The 17,232-nt window shown below is 42.2% G+C and overlaps 1 protein-coding gene across 2 annotated transcripts in view; it reads right to left on the minus strand.

Annotated features, from left to right (window-relative positions):
* Positions 1-17,232, minus strand: part of zer1 (zyg-11 related, cell cycle regulator) — a 29,466-nt gene that overhangs the window by 7,386 nt on the left and 4,848 nt on the right. For both annotated transcript variants that reach the window (XM_060841601.1, XM_060841602.1), the window contains 11 exons: positions 16,410-16,643; positions 14,908-15,067; positions 11,258-11,700; positions 9,658-9,834; positions 8,247-8,361; positions 7,800-7,946; positions 5,848-6,021; positions 4,980-5,195; positions 1,733-1,774; positions 595-714; positions 248-363 (listed from right to left, as the gene is read on the minus strand). In XM_060841601.1, coding sequence (XP_060697584.1) covers positions 248-363; positions 595-714; positions 1,733-1,774; positions 4,980-5,195; positions 5,848-6,021; positions 7,800-7,946; positions 8,247-8,361; positions 9,658-9,834; positions 11,258-11,700; positions 14,908-15,067; positions 16,410-16,567 — 1,868 coding nt within the window. In that variant the 5' untranslated portion in view covers positions 16,568-16,643. The remainder of the gene's footprint in view (positions 1-247; positions 364-594; positions 715-1,732; positions 1,775-4,979; positions 5,196-5,847; positions 6,022-7,799; positions 7,947-8,246; positions 8,362-9,657; positions 9,835-11,257; positions 11,701-14,907; positions 15,068-16,409; positions 16,644-17,232) is intronic.

Genomic DNA, 17,232 nt, shown 5'->3' on the forward strand with positions numbered 1-17,232 from the left:
GCCAAATCATTATATAACCTTTTGTATCAATGACAGGTAAATTACAGGTAAAACACAACAGCAACATTTAAGAGGTATCCTGACAAATACCTGAGTGGGCAGGGAATACAGGGATATGGACTGCGTGGAGGCAAAGTAGTTTTAGTTTAGAAAGGTATCATGTGTCGGCGCAGGTTTGGTGTTCCTGTGCTGTATTGTTTTTTGATCTTGTTCTAGATTGTTCCACTAGGATTTTAAAAACACCAACCTGAAGACACTGATGAACTGTGTGGTCATCAGGTGCGGTCGCAGATGTTTGACCTCAGCGACGTTTCCCAGCAGACCCAACATGTTCCTGTGTAATTCTTGTTTTCCTTGGAACTCCTAAAATTAAAGGATGATTTTAAAAAAATGTTAGGAGCAAACTGAAAAACAGCATGTAAAATACAGGGCCTCACGGTCAATAATATCTGGGCTCCTACAGCTGTGCTAACATATCCTGCACCAATCACTGAAGTGGCCAGGATAAAACAGAGATAACGATTAATATTTTTCATGCCCCAAATGCATTTATACATGTAAAATCAGGGTCACTTTCTCCAGAGAGAAACTTACATTCAAACATTCGAGGAACAGCTTCATTCCATTGCAGTTCAGGAACATTTCACAGTTATCAGGAGTCTCGTCGGTAATATTCCATAGCGCACTCCATGAAAACTCCATTACTTGGTCACACTGTCCAAAGAAAGAAAGAAGGCGACAGGGAAAATGTTAGAAATGTTTCTCAACCAAGCTCTATCACACTGATACCCTGAATGTGTTAGATGGACTGACCTAAAGCAGGAATGAAAGCAAAATACTCAGTGGATACTGGAAATCTTCAAAAAGAATGTGGGATACTGGAAACAATATGCATGATAGGTAGCATCTATGGAGAGAGAAATAAAGTTAATATTTCAGGCCGATGACTTTTCATTAGAACCACTGTTGAAACATTAACTCTGTTTCTCTCTGTATGGTCACTATCAGACCGACTCAAGCTCAGATCAGCTGACACCTTGCAATCTGAGGAATGAACCTGCAGCATTCAGGCTGCCTGGCTTCCAGCTGAGCTTAATGGAGCATTTAACTGTGTACTCAGCACTGGGTAAGCTGCCCACATACAGACGCACAACCGCTGGGCTCTCAGCTGAAGTAAAGCCACTTGGATGCAAGATAATGAAGGAGTAGCACCACACACAGAATGCCAAGTTAATTGGCAGCACCTTCAGGAGAGAAGGTGGGAGGTGGGAACGTAGTGGGGAAAGGAAACAACTTTCAGCCGTCACTCAGGGGATAACACTCTCTGGCCTTACCAGTCAGATGGTCGTGGGTTCAAACCTTACTCCAGATACAAAGCACAAAATCCAGACTGACATTTCAATACAGTAATGGGGAGGACTGCATTGTAAGAGGTAATTTTTTCCAGAGGTAAGAGGTATGAAACAATAAAGTAAGATTGATATTAAAAATTCTATGGTCATTATTGCAAAGAGCAGAGGTGTTCCCTCTAGTGTTCTGTCCAATACCGATCCTGGAGGTAATATGTTGGCGTGACCTTCCTAATGTGCAAGGTGATGTCTGTATTTCCTACTTTTGCAGCATTGGTTAGTTTTATGTTTCATAAATGCTCATTAACAATGAAGTGCTTCAAAATAGCCTGAGGTTATAAAAGGCGCTACATAAAGGCAGGTTCTTCTTTTCTTTAACTTACCACTTTGTCCGTCAATTTTTTCTGAATCAACTTCAACATTGTCTGAAAGAAGATACAGATTAAACAGGTCAGCAGTAAAGACCAGGTCATCTCTTGAAAGCAGGTCCATTTCATTTCATCAAGGGAGCATTTATAATACAATACAGCACAGGAACAAGCCATTTGGTCCACCAAGCCTGCACTGATATCTAATCCTTATTTAGACCCACTATTTATTGCCCATATATGATTTCTAACCCTCTGTTTGCCTCCTGTCCGTGTGTCACCAAGATATGCTGTAAATGTTACTAATGTGTCTGCTTCCACCACCTCAACTAGCAGTGTATTCCAGGCACCCACCACCCTCTGTGTGAAAGTTTCTCCCCAAACTTGTGTTCTAAATCTTCCCCCTCTCACCTTGAACCTGTACCCTCTTGTAGTCGACCTTTCCACCCTGGGAAGAAGCCTCTGACTATCCACCCTAACTATCATAATTCTGTAGCTCTCTTACAGGCCACCCCTCAGCCTCAGTCTTTCCAGTGAAAACAATCTGAGTTTATCCAAACTCTTCTCATAACTAAAACCCTCCAGACCAGGCAACATCCTGGTAAACCTTCTCTGCACCCTCTCTAGATCTGGTAACGTGGCAGACAGAACTGCACACAATATTCCAAATGTGGTCTAAATAAAGTTTTGTACAGATGTAATGTAACTTGCTAACTTTTATATTCAATGCCTCGGCCGATGAAGGCAAGTATGCTTTGTGCCTTCTTGACTAGTGTATCCTCCTGTGTGGACCTGTACGCCCAGATCCTTCTGTATGTCAATGCTCCTTAAGGGTTCTGGCAATTTAATTTATTAATTCGCACCTGCATTTGATTTTCCAAAATGAACCATCTCGCATTTGTCCAAATTAACCTCCATCTGCCATTTCTCTGCCCAAATCCGTGATCCATCTATATCCTACTGTATCCTTTGACAATCATCATCACAATCTGCAAACCTGCCAACTTTGGTGTTATCCACAAACTTATTAATCAGACCATTTACATTTCCCCCCAGATCATTTATATATATTATAAACAAAAGAGGTCCCAGTACTGATCCCTGCAGAACACCACTAATTACTGATCTCCATTCTGAAAAGCACTCTTTTACTGCTACTTGCTGTTTTCTATGACCAAACTGGATATGTATCCATCAAACCAGCATACCCCGGGTCTACCTATTGTACCAGCATGCCATAAAGTACCTTATCAAATGCCTTACTAAAGTCTACATATACAACCTCCACTGCCCTTCCCTCATCAATCATTCTTGTTGCCTCCTCAAAAAACACTATCAAGTTGGTGAGATATGACCTTCCCTACAGAAAGCCATGCTGCTTAACACTAACAAGCCCATTTGCTTTCAAATGTGGATAAATTCTGTCTCTCAGTATCTTCTTCAACAGCTTCCCAACCATTTCAGATCTGCAAAGACTCTACAATAAAACTTACTATGCATGTACCAAACTTACCACCATGCCCTTCCCAACTTTTCAACAAATCTGACCACTGGCAGCAGCCAGTAAAATTACTGCGCAAACAGTGTGAGGATGAAAGACAGAAAATGCTGAAAAGCTGCTTCTAAGCAGGTTGACCCTTAATGAGTGAGACATAGAGATGTAAGGAAAGTCTACTGATGTTCTTGGCTATTTCAAACAACAAACATACACAAAGAGAGGGGAGAAGAAACTAGCACAGCCATCCACATTTGCCCTTGCATTAAGGTTAACGAGCACATTTTAAAAATATTTATTTATGGGATATGGGTGCCATTGGCTAAGCCACATTTACTGCCCATCCTAATTGCACAGAGGATAATTAAGAGTCAACTGTATTCCTATGAGTCTGAAGTCACATGCAGGTAAGGATAGAAAATTTCCTTCCTTTAAAGGACATTCATTAGATTTTTTTAAAATGAGAAACAACAGTGGTTACACAGTCATCATTAGCCTTTTAATTCCAGTTTTTCCATGAATACAGTACTGAATCCCACAGTAGGATTTGAAATGATGTCCCCAGAATATTAGCCTTCGGTTCTGGATTCCAGTCTGATGACACTATCAGTATGCCACCACATCCCCAGCCATTAGCAATATTAAGTAAGCTCCAACAAGGGACATCAGGAAGACATGTAAGGGATACTTAACACTACACATCAGTGAAATTGTGATTGCATGTCCTCCTTCAGAAGAGGATACAAGTTGAGAGTTGTAAAAGACAAAAGCATGTTTCATGTCAGAAGAGTGATCAACACGCAGGACAGACTCTGGACAGGAGGCCGAGTGAAAAACAACTTGATCTCATTTCTGGGACAGTTGAGTAATGTGTAATCTTTCAGAATGAATGGACTAGGATTGGCCAATTAACTTTCTTACCCAGGTCGAGACAGTAAGCTTCATCTCACACAGGGTCTTGAACACAAAATCCATATTCCATTGAGAGAGCTATGTGCTGTCAGAGGTCACACTCTTTGAAGGAGATGTTCAACAAGGCTCCATTTTCCCACTTGTAAAATATCCCATGCTAGTCTCAGAACTGGAGCAGGCGAGTTATCCCTTATCTGGCAGCCAAGATTTAACATCTAACTGGTCTTATTAATCTCGATATCTGAACTGCAATGCTATGTATGACATTGCTGTTGGTAAATAGTTCCTAATACAGTGACTACAGTTCATAGCTGTAATATTTTAGATTCATTCGTGGGAATGTAAGCATTACTGGCAAGGCTATCATTTATTGCCCATCACTAATTGCCCAGAGGACAGTTCAGAGTCAACAATATTGCTATGGGTCTGGAGTCATATATAGATCAGGCAAGAACAGCAGATTTCCTTCCATAAAAGACATTAGTGAACCAGATGGATTTTTACAGCAATTGGCAGTGGTTACATGGTCATCATCAGGCCATCATTTTGCTCAACATTTGACTCAATTTAAGTTTCATTATCTGCCCTGGAGGGATTTGAACCCATGTCCACAGAATATTAGATTGGTATTTACTGATTGACATAACCACCAGCATCTCCCCTTGAGCTTTGGAAGGTCAAGAGGTGATTGCATGTCCTCCTTCAGAAGATAATTGAGTGAATTAATGAAGAAGCCACTTTGGAATGTGCTACTTGGATTTATTTTCCACATTAACTTTATGACAGGTGTTTGAAGAAATGACAATGATATAATAATAGAACGATGTGCCCAGTCCTCAGCAACACGACACTTACCGTGACGAAGCCCATTTTCCCCACTGCTTCCTTGTGATCATTGTCAACTTGGCAGACCAGAGCATTGCAAAGGTGCACAGCTATACGTTGAATAGACTCGTCTTGTCGAGTCTGGTTCAGGATACTGAGAAGTAGCTCATTGACCCGCCGGTACTGGAACTCCAACTCCTCCGGAATACTGAAGTTGCAGAGTGTCAAGCAGCAATTCCGTTGTACCTAGGTTGCCAGGAAGCAAACGAGAGCGAAATTTGTGGTAAGTGCACCACTGAGCACACAAGAAAAATCAAATGATGCAAAATTAATCAGCAAAAGTGAAAAGCTGGGAGTAAGGGGGATGAGTGAGCACAAGAGAGAGAAAGAGTGTATGGGGAAAGGAAGAGGGGAGGGTGAAAGAATAGGCTGGGGGGAGGGGAGGTGAGAGAGAGTGAGGTGGTACTATTGGTTGGGGCAAGAGTAAGGAAATGCATTGGGAATGGGGGTTGAAGAGTGAGTGGGGAGGAGGGTCATGTTGGAAGGTGTGAAGCAAGAGATCATTGATGTATGGTAATCAGGAAACAGACAAGAATATTGGTTTTGTGTCACGAGGACATGGCGATCAGATGTAGTGAGGATAATCCTGAATACAGCTTGAAACAGCAGAAGCTGAAGAGTGTGGGAGTGGGGTGGATGCAGCAGAGAAAAGATGCTGAGGCAGGGATCTCAGAAGAAAAACAGCCACCAATCTACCCTATAAGCCTTACATAAACCAAAACATGTAAATATACCTATGGTGAATACAGTAGAGATATCTGGCTTTTAATAAACTAACTGTTGAAGCAGACCACAGTTTTAAGGCAGACACTTATGGATTGAAAGGATCAGTTCATACCGTCACCTCCTGATAGGACTCCATACCATTCAGCACCACCTGAATGACCTGGCGGCGAAGTTTGATGCTTTGTTCGTGCCGGTAATCTGAGCCAGTCAGATAGAAGAGAGCTGCACTTCCTGTCACCTGAACACTTTTATCAAATTTGTGGTACTTCAATGCAGAGATCACCAGCTGCAATGAAGAAACAGGAAAGAGTTTTTAAAAAGACTCTCCCTCTGCCTCTTTTATCAATATATGTTATGGTCAGAAAATCTGAAAGCACTACTTTTTGCAAATTACCATCCCTTTACCTTTTCCTCCCTCGACCATATTAATCCACCCATAATCATTCTTCTCTTTATGCTATGTCTGCAAAGATCCAGCCTTAGCATATTATCCTTGATGTCTCTTGGAGTCTGTCAGGCCACCGGTCAGGGTTGTGTGTGTGTGTGTGTGTGTGTGTGTGTGTGTGTGTGTGTGTGTGTGTGTGTGTGTGTGTATGTAAATCATTCTCTCTCTAGATTTCAAACACGACAATACTTTATTTTCTTTCCTCCATCCTTCCTGTATCCACCTACATCTTCTATACCATCTTCAACGGAGTAAAATTTGTTCAGTGCTTCACTGGCTGATTACTAAATAAAAATGGACACATTTTAGGGCAGGTGACACAAAAGGAAGGAGGAGAGGGCTGTGGAGAAACTTAGGGAGGGAATTTCAGAATATTTTAATTCATAGAAATATAATTTGTTTTATGTTGCTTCATGGCTTCTGAGATCAATTCATATATTTTCAGGCCAATATTCTTTGACATTTGGAAACCATTTCATTAATTAAGTCAAATTACAGGTGGTCTCAAGCTTCACTGTGTATCACCCATTCACTCCTTCCCCATTCATTACACTTTCTCTTCTTTCTGTTTTCAAGGGACTGGTAATTCTGAGACCCAGGCTAATGTTTTAAGGACGTGTGTTCAAGTCTTACCACGGCAAAGAGTGAAATTTGAATTCAATTAAAAGAAAGCCTAATTTTAAAATTCAAAAACAAAGCTAGTTTGCAGTGAGTGACCTTACAATGATATCACAAAAATCTATCTGGTTCACTAATGTCCTTTAGAAATGGATACTGGTTGTCCTACATATGACTCCTGCCTAAAGAGCCGACCCCTTCTCGAGCAATTAGGAAAGGACAACAAATGCTGGACTCACACGCAACGTTCACATCCCACAAAAGAATAAAGAAAAAGCTTGATAAATCCAGACAGTTCTGGTATCAACAAAAAACTACTTTCTTTATAAGGCGATCATAAAGCTGGAAGATTTGTTCACTTCCTTCCAGAACCTTCATTATACTGAATTCCCATTAACCATCAGCTTCTTTTTTAACTTGATCTTTCTTGTATTTTCTTTCAGAATGGGGTGAGTTTTCACTTGTTTACTATTATTGCTTCATCTGACTAAAGTTTTAAGGAATTAAGGGCTACGGGGAGAATGCGGGTAAGTGGAGTTGAAATGCCCATCAGCCATGATTGAATGGCGGAGTGGACTCGATGGGCCGAATGGCCTTACTTCCACTCCTATGGTCTTATGGTCTTAAGTTTTCTTTGCAACCAGCTTGTGTTTTATTGGAAACCATGTAGATGTAATAGTAGCTCATTTAAGGAAGTATCTAAAAAATAAATTATAATGTAAAGAAGTCAAAGTTCTCATTATTTGCACAAACAACTGGTTCCGAGGAGGCCCAAGTTGGACAGGGCAACGGCAGCATATACTGAAATCACAGCACAAAGGAAAGTTCGCAATGACCTTGGTGCTAAAAAAGGAAATGTCATAAAGTGGATCCAGTAACAGGGTTTAGTACTGCGCCTGGAGGAGCAGTGACTACTTTACATTGGCACTATTAAAGCAGCGTTCGGTACCATTCTAAAACTGTCAGATCCCAGTCAACTGGACTTAATGTTCAAAGCTTACCTGTAGAGCACGCAACGGTTGGTCACATTGTTCAATCCGTGCGATATCAAAGAGATGGTTTATTGCACGCGATGCAATCTCTGGCCGGTATTCAGTGTAAGCTTCTATGGCATTCAGGATTTGATCCTCATTTGCTTCACCAGTTATCTAGACACAGGAACACAATCTGGAGTTCAATCTGCAGGTCAACCAGTTACAACCCAAACCCTGAATGCAAACTCTAAGATTCTTACTGTGGTCCTCTTCTAGCTTCAAGCAATTATAGCAGATCACAAATACATGGACATGTGTGCATCGGAACCACTAGCAGAGACGCACATGTGTGTAAGACATATTCACAAATGGAAACAGGCACACATTCATACACAAGCACAGACACATACGCGTATCTCAAAATGACTTTTAAAAAAAAAAGAGTAACCATGAGAACTAGCTTGCTTTGCTTACCTTGTGGGCAGGAATATGAGTTAGGTTACAAAGTGTGGTGTCAAACAGTCCCAAAAACTGAAAGGATCTCCTCAGTGCACGGAATGGTTCAATGCTGCTCTTCTGTGGCTCATTGCTGAACACAAAAGTGTGAAGCAAATTAGTGTAGTAGCTGGTCCAGAGTCCTAACACATTTCTCAGAAACATCTCCAGGCACTTTCCACACAATGATGTACTTTGTGCCCATGATCAGTAGCCATGTCTTCAGACTTCTAGGTCTTCAACTCTGAAATTCCTTCCTTAAAACTGCCCTTTAACCTCTCTCCTGCATTAAGACCCACCTCCAAACCTATCTTCAGTCATCTGTCCTAATATCCCTTTCTTTGGGGTGATGTCAATATTTCTTTGAATAGCACATCTGTGAAATGCTTTGAGACAGTTTATAGGGCGGCACGGTGGCACAGTGGTTAGCACTGCTGCCTCACAGCGCCAGGGACCTGGGTTCAATTCCCGCCTCAGGTGACTGACTGTGTGGAGTTTGCACATTCTCCCCGTGTCTGCGTGGGTTTCCTCCGGGTGCTCCGGTTTCCTCCCACAGTCCAAAGATGTGCGGGTCAGGTGAATTGGCCGTGCTAAATTGCCCGTAGTGTTAGGTAAGGGGTATATGTAGGGGTATGGGTGGGTTGCGCTTCGGCGGGTCGGTGTGGACTTGTTGGGCCGAAGGGCCTGTTTCCACACTGTAAGTAATCTAATCTAATAAGGTAAAGGTGCTATATAATGTAAATTATTGTCTTAAATTCCCAGAGAGATGGATGATTGGTTAATTGGTTTTATTGATTCGAAGATTAATATTGTCTGCAAAACGGACTGAAATTCCTTTGCGTTTCTTTCAAGACTACCATGGAATCTTAAATATCCACCTAAACCACTATACAAGGCTATTACAGCTTCAGTTGAACCTTGCATCCAAAGGGCAGCATTTCTATCAATGAAACAATGTTTCAGAACCAGACTAGAATGCAATCCTAGGTTAAGTACTCACATTCTGGAATGGCCTTGAACCCAGGACCTTCTGATTCAGAGATGGGAGTGTTTGTATATTTTATTCAAAGAGAAGCTGGGAGTTTGTCCTGGGCCAAATGACTCCCTAAACAAACGACACTGAAAGCCAATCAACTGATCAATCACCTCAATGCTGTCAGAGGGACATGGCAATGCACACAATGGCCAATAGGCTGTCACTACATCATCACGGTGATTGCATACAATTTCAAATGATTCAATGACTGGGAAACATTCTGAATATCTGATCAAAACACAACATGAATGAAAGCAACATAATTTTGTCGAAGATTTGAAAACGGCCTGGGAAAATATTATCAGTAACAGTACTTTGATATTTAAATATTTGGCTGTAGGCTTCAGGCCTTACCTCGCAGGGCCCAGTGCCTCATCATGGCATGAGATTGCAGAGTTATCCAGCATCAGGTGTCCTGAGATGTCCAATGAGACAAGGTTTTTAAGGTTCTGTGCGAAGGCAGTGAGCACTTTCCGGGTCAGCTTGAATTTGTAAAAACTAGATGTTCTGTCACGAGAAATGTCCAAATGTCTATAGAACAGAAACAACATATCGTGTACAAGATTTTGAGTTGGATGCATTCAGGTTACAATTAAAACAACAGTAAATTTGTTCATTCACCCCTACCCATTCAGGGACATGGGTTTTTTTCCACCTTGTTAGGACTTTCCCTGGTGTCCCGCTAAAATATATCCCCATCCACAAAAGAGATCACAAAACAGTTTGAGCTATGCACACATTGGTCACTCTGTTTCACTCTATCCACTGTAGAAGCACAATAAATGTGGGAAGTTCTGAAATTGTGAAAGTCACAACAGAATGCAAGTCTTTATTTCTCTCAAAAACATATACTTACTAAATCTGCGAATATCTGACATTCATGTTGTAAATCCTATTACCATGAGCAACAAATTACCTCCATCTCTAATAATCCTTTACAAGGGAGTGTAGAAGCTCCTGGCGATGTCATGGATACAGTGAACCTGGAACTTTCTGAGGGAACGTTTCTTTTTTATCCGCTCAGGGGATGTGGGTGTCTCTGTCTAGCCTGACAAAGGAGCAGCGCTCTGAAAGCTAGTGCTTCCAAATAAACCTAGGAGAAAGTGAGGACTGCAGACGCTGGAGATCAGAGCTGAAAATGTGTTGCTGGAAAAGCGCAGCAGATCAGGCAGCATCCAAGGAACAGGAGAATCGACTTTTCTCTTCCTGAAGAAGGGCTCATGCCCGAAACGTCGATTCTCCTGCTCCTTGGATGCTGCCTGACCTGCTGCGCTTTTCCAGCAACACATTTTCAGTTCCAAATAAATCTGTTGGACTATAACCTGGGGTTGTGTGATTTTAACTTTGGACACCCTATTCCAACACCAGCACCTCCAAATCACAGGCCTGCATTCTCATCCTTGGTCTCAAATCCCTCCATGGCCTTGTCCCTTCCTATCTCTGTAATCTGTGCTTCTCTGAGCTCTCTGTCTCCTACAATTGTGGCTCTTACAGCGTCCCCTGCTGTTAAACAATCTATCATTAGTATCCGGGCCATCAGCTGCCTAGCTCCTAAGCTCTGAAATTCCCTCCATAAACATTTCTTGCATTTAAGATGCTCCTTATAATTGACCTCCTTGACTAAGCTCTTGGTTAATAAAAATAAAAACAGAAAATGCTGGAGAAACACAGCAAGTCTGGCAGCTTCTGTGGACAGAGAAACAGAATTAATATTTTGAGTCTAGTACAACTCTTTAGAACGTTTGGTATCTTGTCTTAATGTCTCAGTGGCAAATGTTGTCTGATAATGCTCCTGAGAAGCATGGATGGATACTTAACTATGTTAAAAGATGCTATACAAGTTATTCCACTGTCATATGGTGCTGAGAGCGGGAATGAGCTTGGGGAAGGAGAAATTAAGATTCGGAACCTCAATTTGCCACTTGACCCTGACCCAGAAGCATGTTCCTCTTACCTGAGGTTAGTGAGTTGCAAGAGGACCCAGATGTGCTCCTCAGAGAGGTCCATGTTGTACAGAACCAGTGATGCCAGCCGCTTCTGCCACTGAAGCAGAAACTGGATGTCATTGAGTTGAATGCCAGAGAGGTCAAGCGAGGTGAGGGAGGTCAGCGGCCGCAGGAGTCGGTCCACGTCCACTCCATCTGTCAGGTGACCCAGGTTGAGGAAGCAGAGCCTGTGGAAGCCAGCGAAGGTGAAGTCTCTGACCAGGACCTGCCGTGTGGGGTTCACCAGGCTTTCATTATCTCCCTCGCAGCCACCAGGGTTCTCCTCCTCATAAAAAATGTTCTTGCAGCCAAACAGGCTGAGGGAAACCAATGTGCTACGAAAGTTATTTAGAGTCTGCAGGCTCTTGGCTGACAGCTTCTCACAGTTAACCAAGCGGAGTTCAACCAGGTCCTGACGAATAAAAGCAGAACTGGTCATCACCTTAGAAACAGTATTAAAGGTTTGCTGATTATGTTACTAAAGATAGAGAGTTGATGGAAATGGTTTGATAAAGGACTGGGGTGCCTACAGTTTCTCAGTAAATGTAAACCACATTAGGGCAGAGGGAAAGGTGACAAAGGCAACGCCGGAGTGAAACGGAACCACAAAAACTCTCATGATAATAGCTGGGGTATCACTAAGCTGCATGGCTTGCTACGAGGGAATTAAACACATCTCCAGCACCAAGCAGTTCATGGAGTTTTGAAAGCCTTTTTCCCCTAGTAGGGAATCGATCACTGACACTGAGCACAAGATCATAACAGCTGTGGAGTGCATGGCTGAAGTACCAGAGACGAACACAGTATACATTTGGTGGTTTAAGATCATTTCTACAATGTCTGCCTCTGACAATCAGTTTGTGGTCAGTGGTCCACAACCAGGGGCTAGAATGGAAATCAATCCTGGAAATAACATTTTAATTTAACTTAATAACTTTCCTTTAAAATTTTGTTTTGCAACAATGCTCCTTTAAGGTGGTTGTTTATTAGTTCATTTGTTTAGGCATTTCTCTTCAAAAGGAATAAGAGGAAAGTCAGACTACTCCAGGTATTATTTTACAGGACTAGAGTGCTACTCATAAACCAATGAATGGTCACCATATTGTAGGACTTTGATCTCTCCCTGCAGCTTGCAACTAAGATACAGAAGATGTTCATTGTCATATTCTAGGACAAAAGGCAGCATTTGGTCACTGCTAAAAAACAGAGTAATTTAACATAATTGCCACACCTTTGCAATTGAAAACATTCAAAGACAAGTATTTTTGGAAGTACCTAACAAGATAAATGATATAGAAGTAAAGCTGAGGAAATTAAACAAATGTGTTGCCGAATTAAATGATATGTCAAGGGTATTGTGTTTCTCAGTTAGATCAGTCTTTCTGAAAGTAAACTTCTATACATGAGATTACCTCCACCTGCAAGTACACCTTGAAGCGACACCCAGCCTGCTTTGGAAATATATCGCTATTCCTTTGGTGCTGCAGAGTCAAAGTCCTGGAACTTGCTTCCTAACATTATTGTGGGTATGGTAAAAACAATGACTGCAGATGCTGGAAACCAGATTCTGGATCAGTGGTGCTGGAAGAGCACAGCAGTTCAGGCAGCATCCAACGAGCAGCGAAATCGACGTTTCGGGAAAAAGCCCTTCATCAGGAATAAAGCTTTATTCCTGATGAAGAGCTTTTTCCCGAAACGTCGATTTCGCTGCTCCTTGGATGCTGCCTGAACTGCTGTGCTCTTCCAGCACCACTAATCCAGATTATTGTGGGTATGCCTACACCACATGGACTGCAGCAGTTTAAGACAGCTCACCATTCTCTTTTAACAGGAAATTAGGGTTTGGTAATAAATGCTGGCTCAGCCAGAGATACTCCCGTTCCGTGAAGGAATAAAAAAGACAAAAATACTTACTTGAGGAAATTATTGGATGTCTTAGAGGATTATGATTATGATTGTGTTACGATTAGTTCATAAGAATTATGAAAATCATATTTTTCCTCTAATTACTTTTATATGTTAACTTTGTTTTGTCATGACATCGTTCCTTAAATAGAATGAGCAAAAGGAATCTGTTAACAGTTTGTTAATTACATTGTTAAAAGATACCCAGGTGATGGACATTGTTTTATTAAGGACAGGGTGTCTCATAAGGCTCTTCTGGCATGGTGGTGGTGACCCTACCTCTACACCAGAAGACCTGGGTTCCAATCCTACCTATTCCAGAGGTCTATAATAACATCCCTGAACAGGCTGATTAGAAATATCTAGGAGACCACATTGTATTAAAGGCTGTTGTGATGAAGTGGTACTGTCCCTGCCTCTGAGCCTGAAGACCTGAGTTTAAGTCCCACCCCTACCTAGAGATGATAACATCTCTGAACAGATTGATTAAGAATAATCAGGCTTTGAATTATTCCTTTGAAAGGAAAAGGCTATTGTGGGGAAGGTTGGGGAAGAGTAGGAAAGTTGGGGAGAAGGAGGGGGTTTGGGGAGGAGGAGGGGGTTTGGGGAGGAGTGGAGTTGTGAGAGAGGGAGGAGCAATTGGAAGATGAGTGGGGAATTGAGGTAGGGTGTAGGGGTTAGAGGAGGGTGACTGTCAGACATTGCATTTCAGATCTAAACAAAGTGGTGAAGGTAGATTCAATCATGGCTTTAAAGAAACACAGAAATGTAGAAAACAGGTGCAGGAGTAGGCCATTCAGCCCTTCAAGCCTGCCCCACCATTCACGGCTGATCATGCAATCTCAGTATCTCATTCGCATTTTCTCTCAATACCCCTTGATCCCTTTAGCTGCAAAGGCATGTCCAGCTCCCTCTTGAATATATATTTATCTAAGATAAATATCAATTGCACTATTATGACAAAGGACAGGATAATGCAGAGTAACTCTTGCAGAGGCTCCCAGATATGACATGTTGAATGACTACCTTTTATGCTGTAATTATCTGTGATTCTGTGAGTGGAGAGAGCGTGGATATTGTTGCCACATGGAGTGTGTGAAGCAGATATAAGGGGTTAAATATTATAGAAAGATATTGCAGACAGAGTGTGTTGCTAGTACATGATCATTCACATCCAAAACCTACTCCACTCTCAGCTTCCTATTTACAATTACTTACAACAGCCTGTCTCAAGCAGAGCCATCAAAACATGAATGTGACAGGTTTGATACTTGCTCAGTGCTGGTCTCAAACAAAGATACATGAGGAATATAATAGTTGGCCCCAGTGACTCTTAGGGAGAGGACAGTTGGAAACAGTCCTGACTGCACTGAGAAATGAGATGAGTAGAGTTGTGAGTTCTCACTCCCATTGCTGAATAGCTTGTCAGCATTCACCATCCAGCTACTGAGGCTGCACAACAGCTCAGTGAGCAGGATGACAGGGACCTTGTTAAACCGTACCCTCAACATGGGATCAGTATCTTCAGGAGGGGGGGGGGGGGGGGGCTGACTGATGAAACAAAACATGCCCAGTTTATCCTGCTCTCTCAGTTCACACTTACTAGTTCAAGCATCAGACTTCAACAGAACTTACTGGGAAATAGGAATCTAGGGAGTAAACTTCACAATGAAACAATGGAAGGCTGTTTAGAAAATGTAAAAGGCGCTCATACCTGCTTAGAAAAGGCCACCAAGTCCTGATCCTGCACAATGTCCTCCTGAATGCCCCTCAAGTGTATGTGAGTTAGTCGAGTACTCCGATGGTCTGAGAACAAGCTGAAGAAGCTTTCGTGTGGCTGGAAGTTATTGTCTGTGTTTACCAGGTCCATGTACCTAGAGTATGCACACAAGGATCTACTTAAACTGACATTGATTGAGTGTGTGTGGCCAAGGTGGTTGGGGGGGTAACGGAAAAACATGAAAACAAAGACTTTCAGATTTCCACTACCTTTTGGGTAAGTAACCGCTTTCTGATTATACTTCCTGAATGTATAAGCTCTATGTTTCTGGACTCCGTGCACTAAAGGAAATAGTACTTTCTACTTCCCTATCAAACTATTACATAATTTCAAAAATGCCTGATCAGATCACTCCCTGTTCTTTCAAAACTTGAAGGAATACAAACCAACTACAGCCCTCCCTTTCCATCATTACCTTGTGCACCTTCGGTCAATTGAACCGTTGAACCGTTTGCAATAACTGAAGCTATTTTAACATAGATGTAGAAACAAAGAAACTCGGAGCTGGAGTAGCCACTCGGCCCTTTTGAGTCTGCTCTACCATTCAATATGATCATGACTGATCATCCAACTCAGTCCCCAGTTCCCGCTATTGCACCACCTCTTTGATCTCTGTAGCCCTAAAAACTGTATCAATCCCCTTCTTAGAAAAATTCAATGATTTAGTCTCAACCATTTTCTGTGGCAGAGAATTCCACAGGTTCACTACTCTCTGGGTGAAGAAATGTCTCCTTATCTCTGTCTGAAATGGCCTCTGTGTCCTTAAAATGTGACCCCTTATTCTGTAGGAGGACATTATTCAGCCCCTCAATCCTGTTCTGTTAACATTCAGGTAGATTGTGGCTCCCTGGAGCTGTCTTGGTTCCTTTATTCTTTATGCCCTTTCCTAAACAAATTCTACAAATCTTCAGTTTTATAACTAACAATTGACCCCTCACATCAACAGCTTGTTGGAAAGAAAGGCTTGCAATTATACAGCACTTTTCACAACTTCAAGACATCCCAAGATATTTGACAGCCTGTGAAGTGGTTTCAAGCTGGAAACGGCCAATTTACACATTGCAAGCTTTCTGTGCATGTGCTTTTTCACGTCATCATCTGAAGGACCTTTCTATCACTCTCGAAGTGTGTGGTGCTGGAAAAGCACAGCTGGTCAGGCAGCATCCGAGGAGCAGGAGAGTTGACGTTTCGAGCATGAGCCCTTCATCCTGACGAAAGGCTAATGCTCAAAACATCGACTCGCCTTTTCCTTGGATGCTGCCTGACCAGCTGTGCTTTTCCAGCACCATAATGTTTGACTCTGATCTCCAACATGTGCAGTCCTCACTTTCTCTTTTCTGTCATTGTGCCTTCCACTCCTTCTTGCACATTCCCTGTCCGATATACATGTATGTACGTACTTACACACACACACACACACACAGCTTGGGACTCACATGTTGACGAGGCGGTCACAGATCTCACTGGGCAGGAAGACGTCAGGGTGGAGTCTCAGCGTCTCATTGTCTTGCATGTAACACAGGGTTCTCTCCAGGTTATGCAGACAGTACTTAGTGCATAGAGTCATCAGTGATTCGGGACTGTATGACGCCATGTCTGGCAGTCCCCTTTGCTTCCTTCACAGCTGGCTGTGAGACGCCACCTGGAGCTACATGGATATTGGGAGAGAGCTGCGAAAATGAGGTGAAACTAGGAGTCAGCCAAAAGTTACAGTACAGTGGATACAGGTGCAATTTGCCTAACTCTTCCTCATAAGATAACCCCTTCAATCCAGGGATCAACCAACTGATTGTTGTTCTCTGCGCAACATCCAAGGCTATGGGAACCTTTTTTGTTAAAATCAGGAAACCAAAACTGTATGTATTACTCCAGGCGTTGTCAGGATAATGCCTTATAATTCTCTATTTTTATACTCCAACCTCTTGCTAAAAGCAATAAAGAATCCTGTGTATAAAAGAAAAATTGTCCTAATCTCTCCACTGATCTTTTAGGAATTATTTTAAACCTATGTAACATACAGTCCACCCCCAGTCAGTGGAAAGTTTCTCCTTAACTGATCCAGCATAATTTTGTACTGCTATTACATCAGCCCTTGAACACCTATGCTGTAAAGTGAACAATCTCAGTATATCTAGCAGTATTTATCAGAATATGGCTCCAATATGTAGCAAGTGTTGTTGAGAGACACTTAGTATTGGACAGTACTGGGCAGCACAGTGTGTCCTGAAACCTAGAATTTTTGCTTGCTCAGTTTGTCCA

Source organism: Hemiscyllium ocellatum, chromosome 21, assembly GCF_020745735.1.
Source record: "Hemiscyllium ocellatum isolate sHemOce1 chromosome 21, sHemOce1.pat.X.cur, whole genome shotgun sequence".
Lineage (NCBI taxonomy): Eukaryota > Metazoa > Chordata > Chondrichthyes > Orectolobiformes > Hemiscylliidae > Hemiscyllium > Hemiscyllium ocellatum.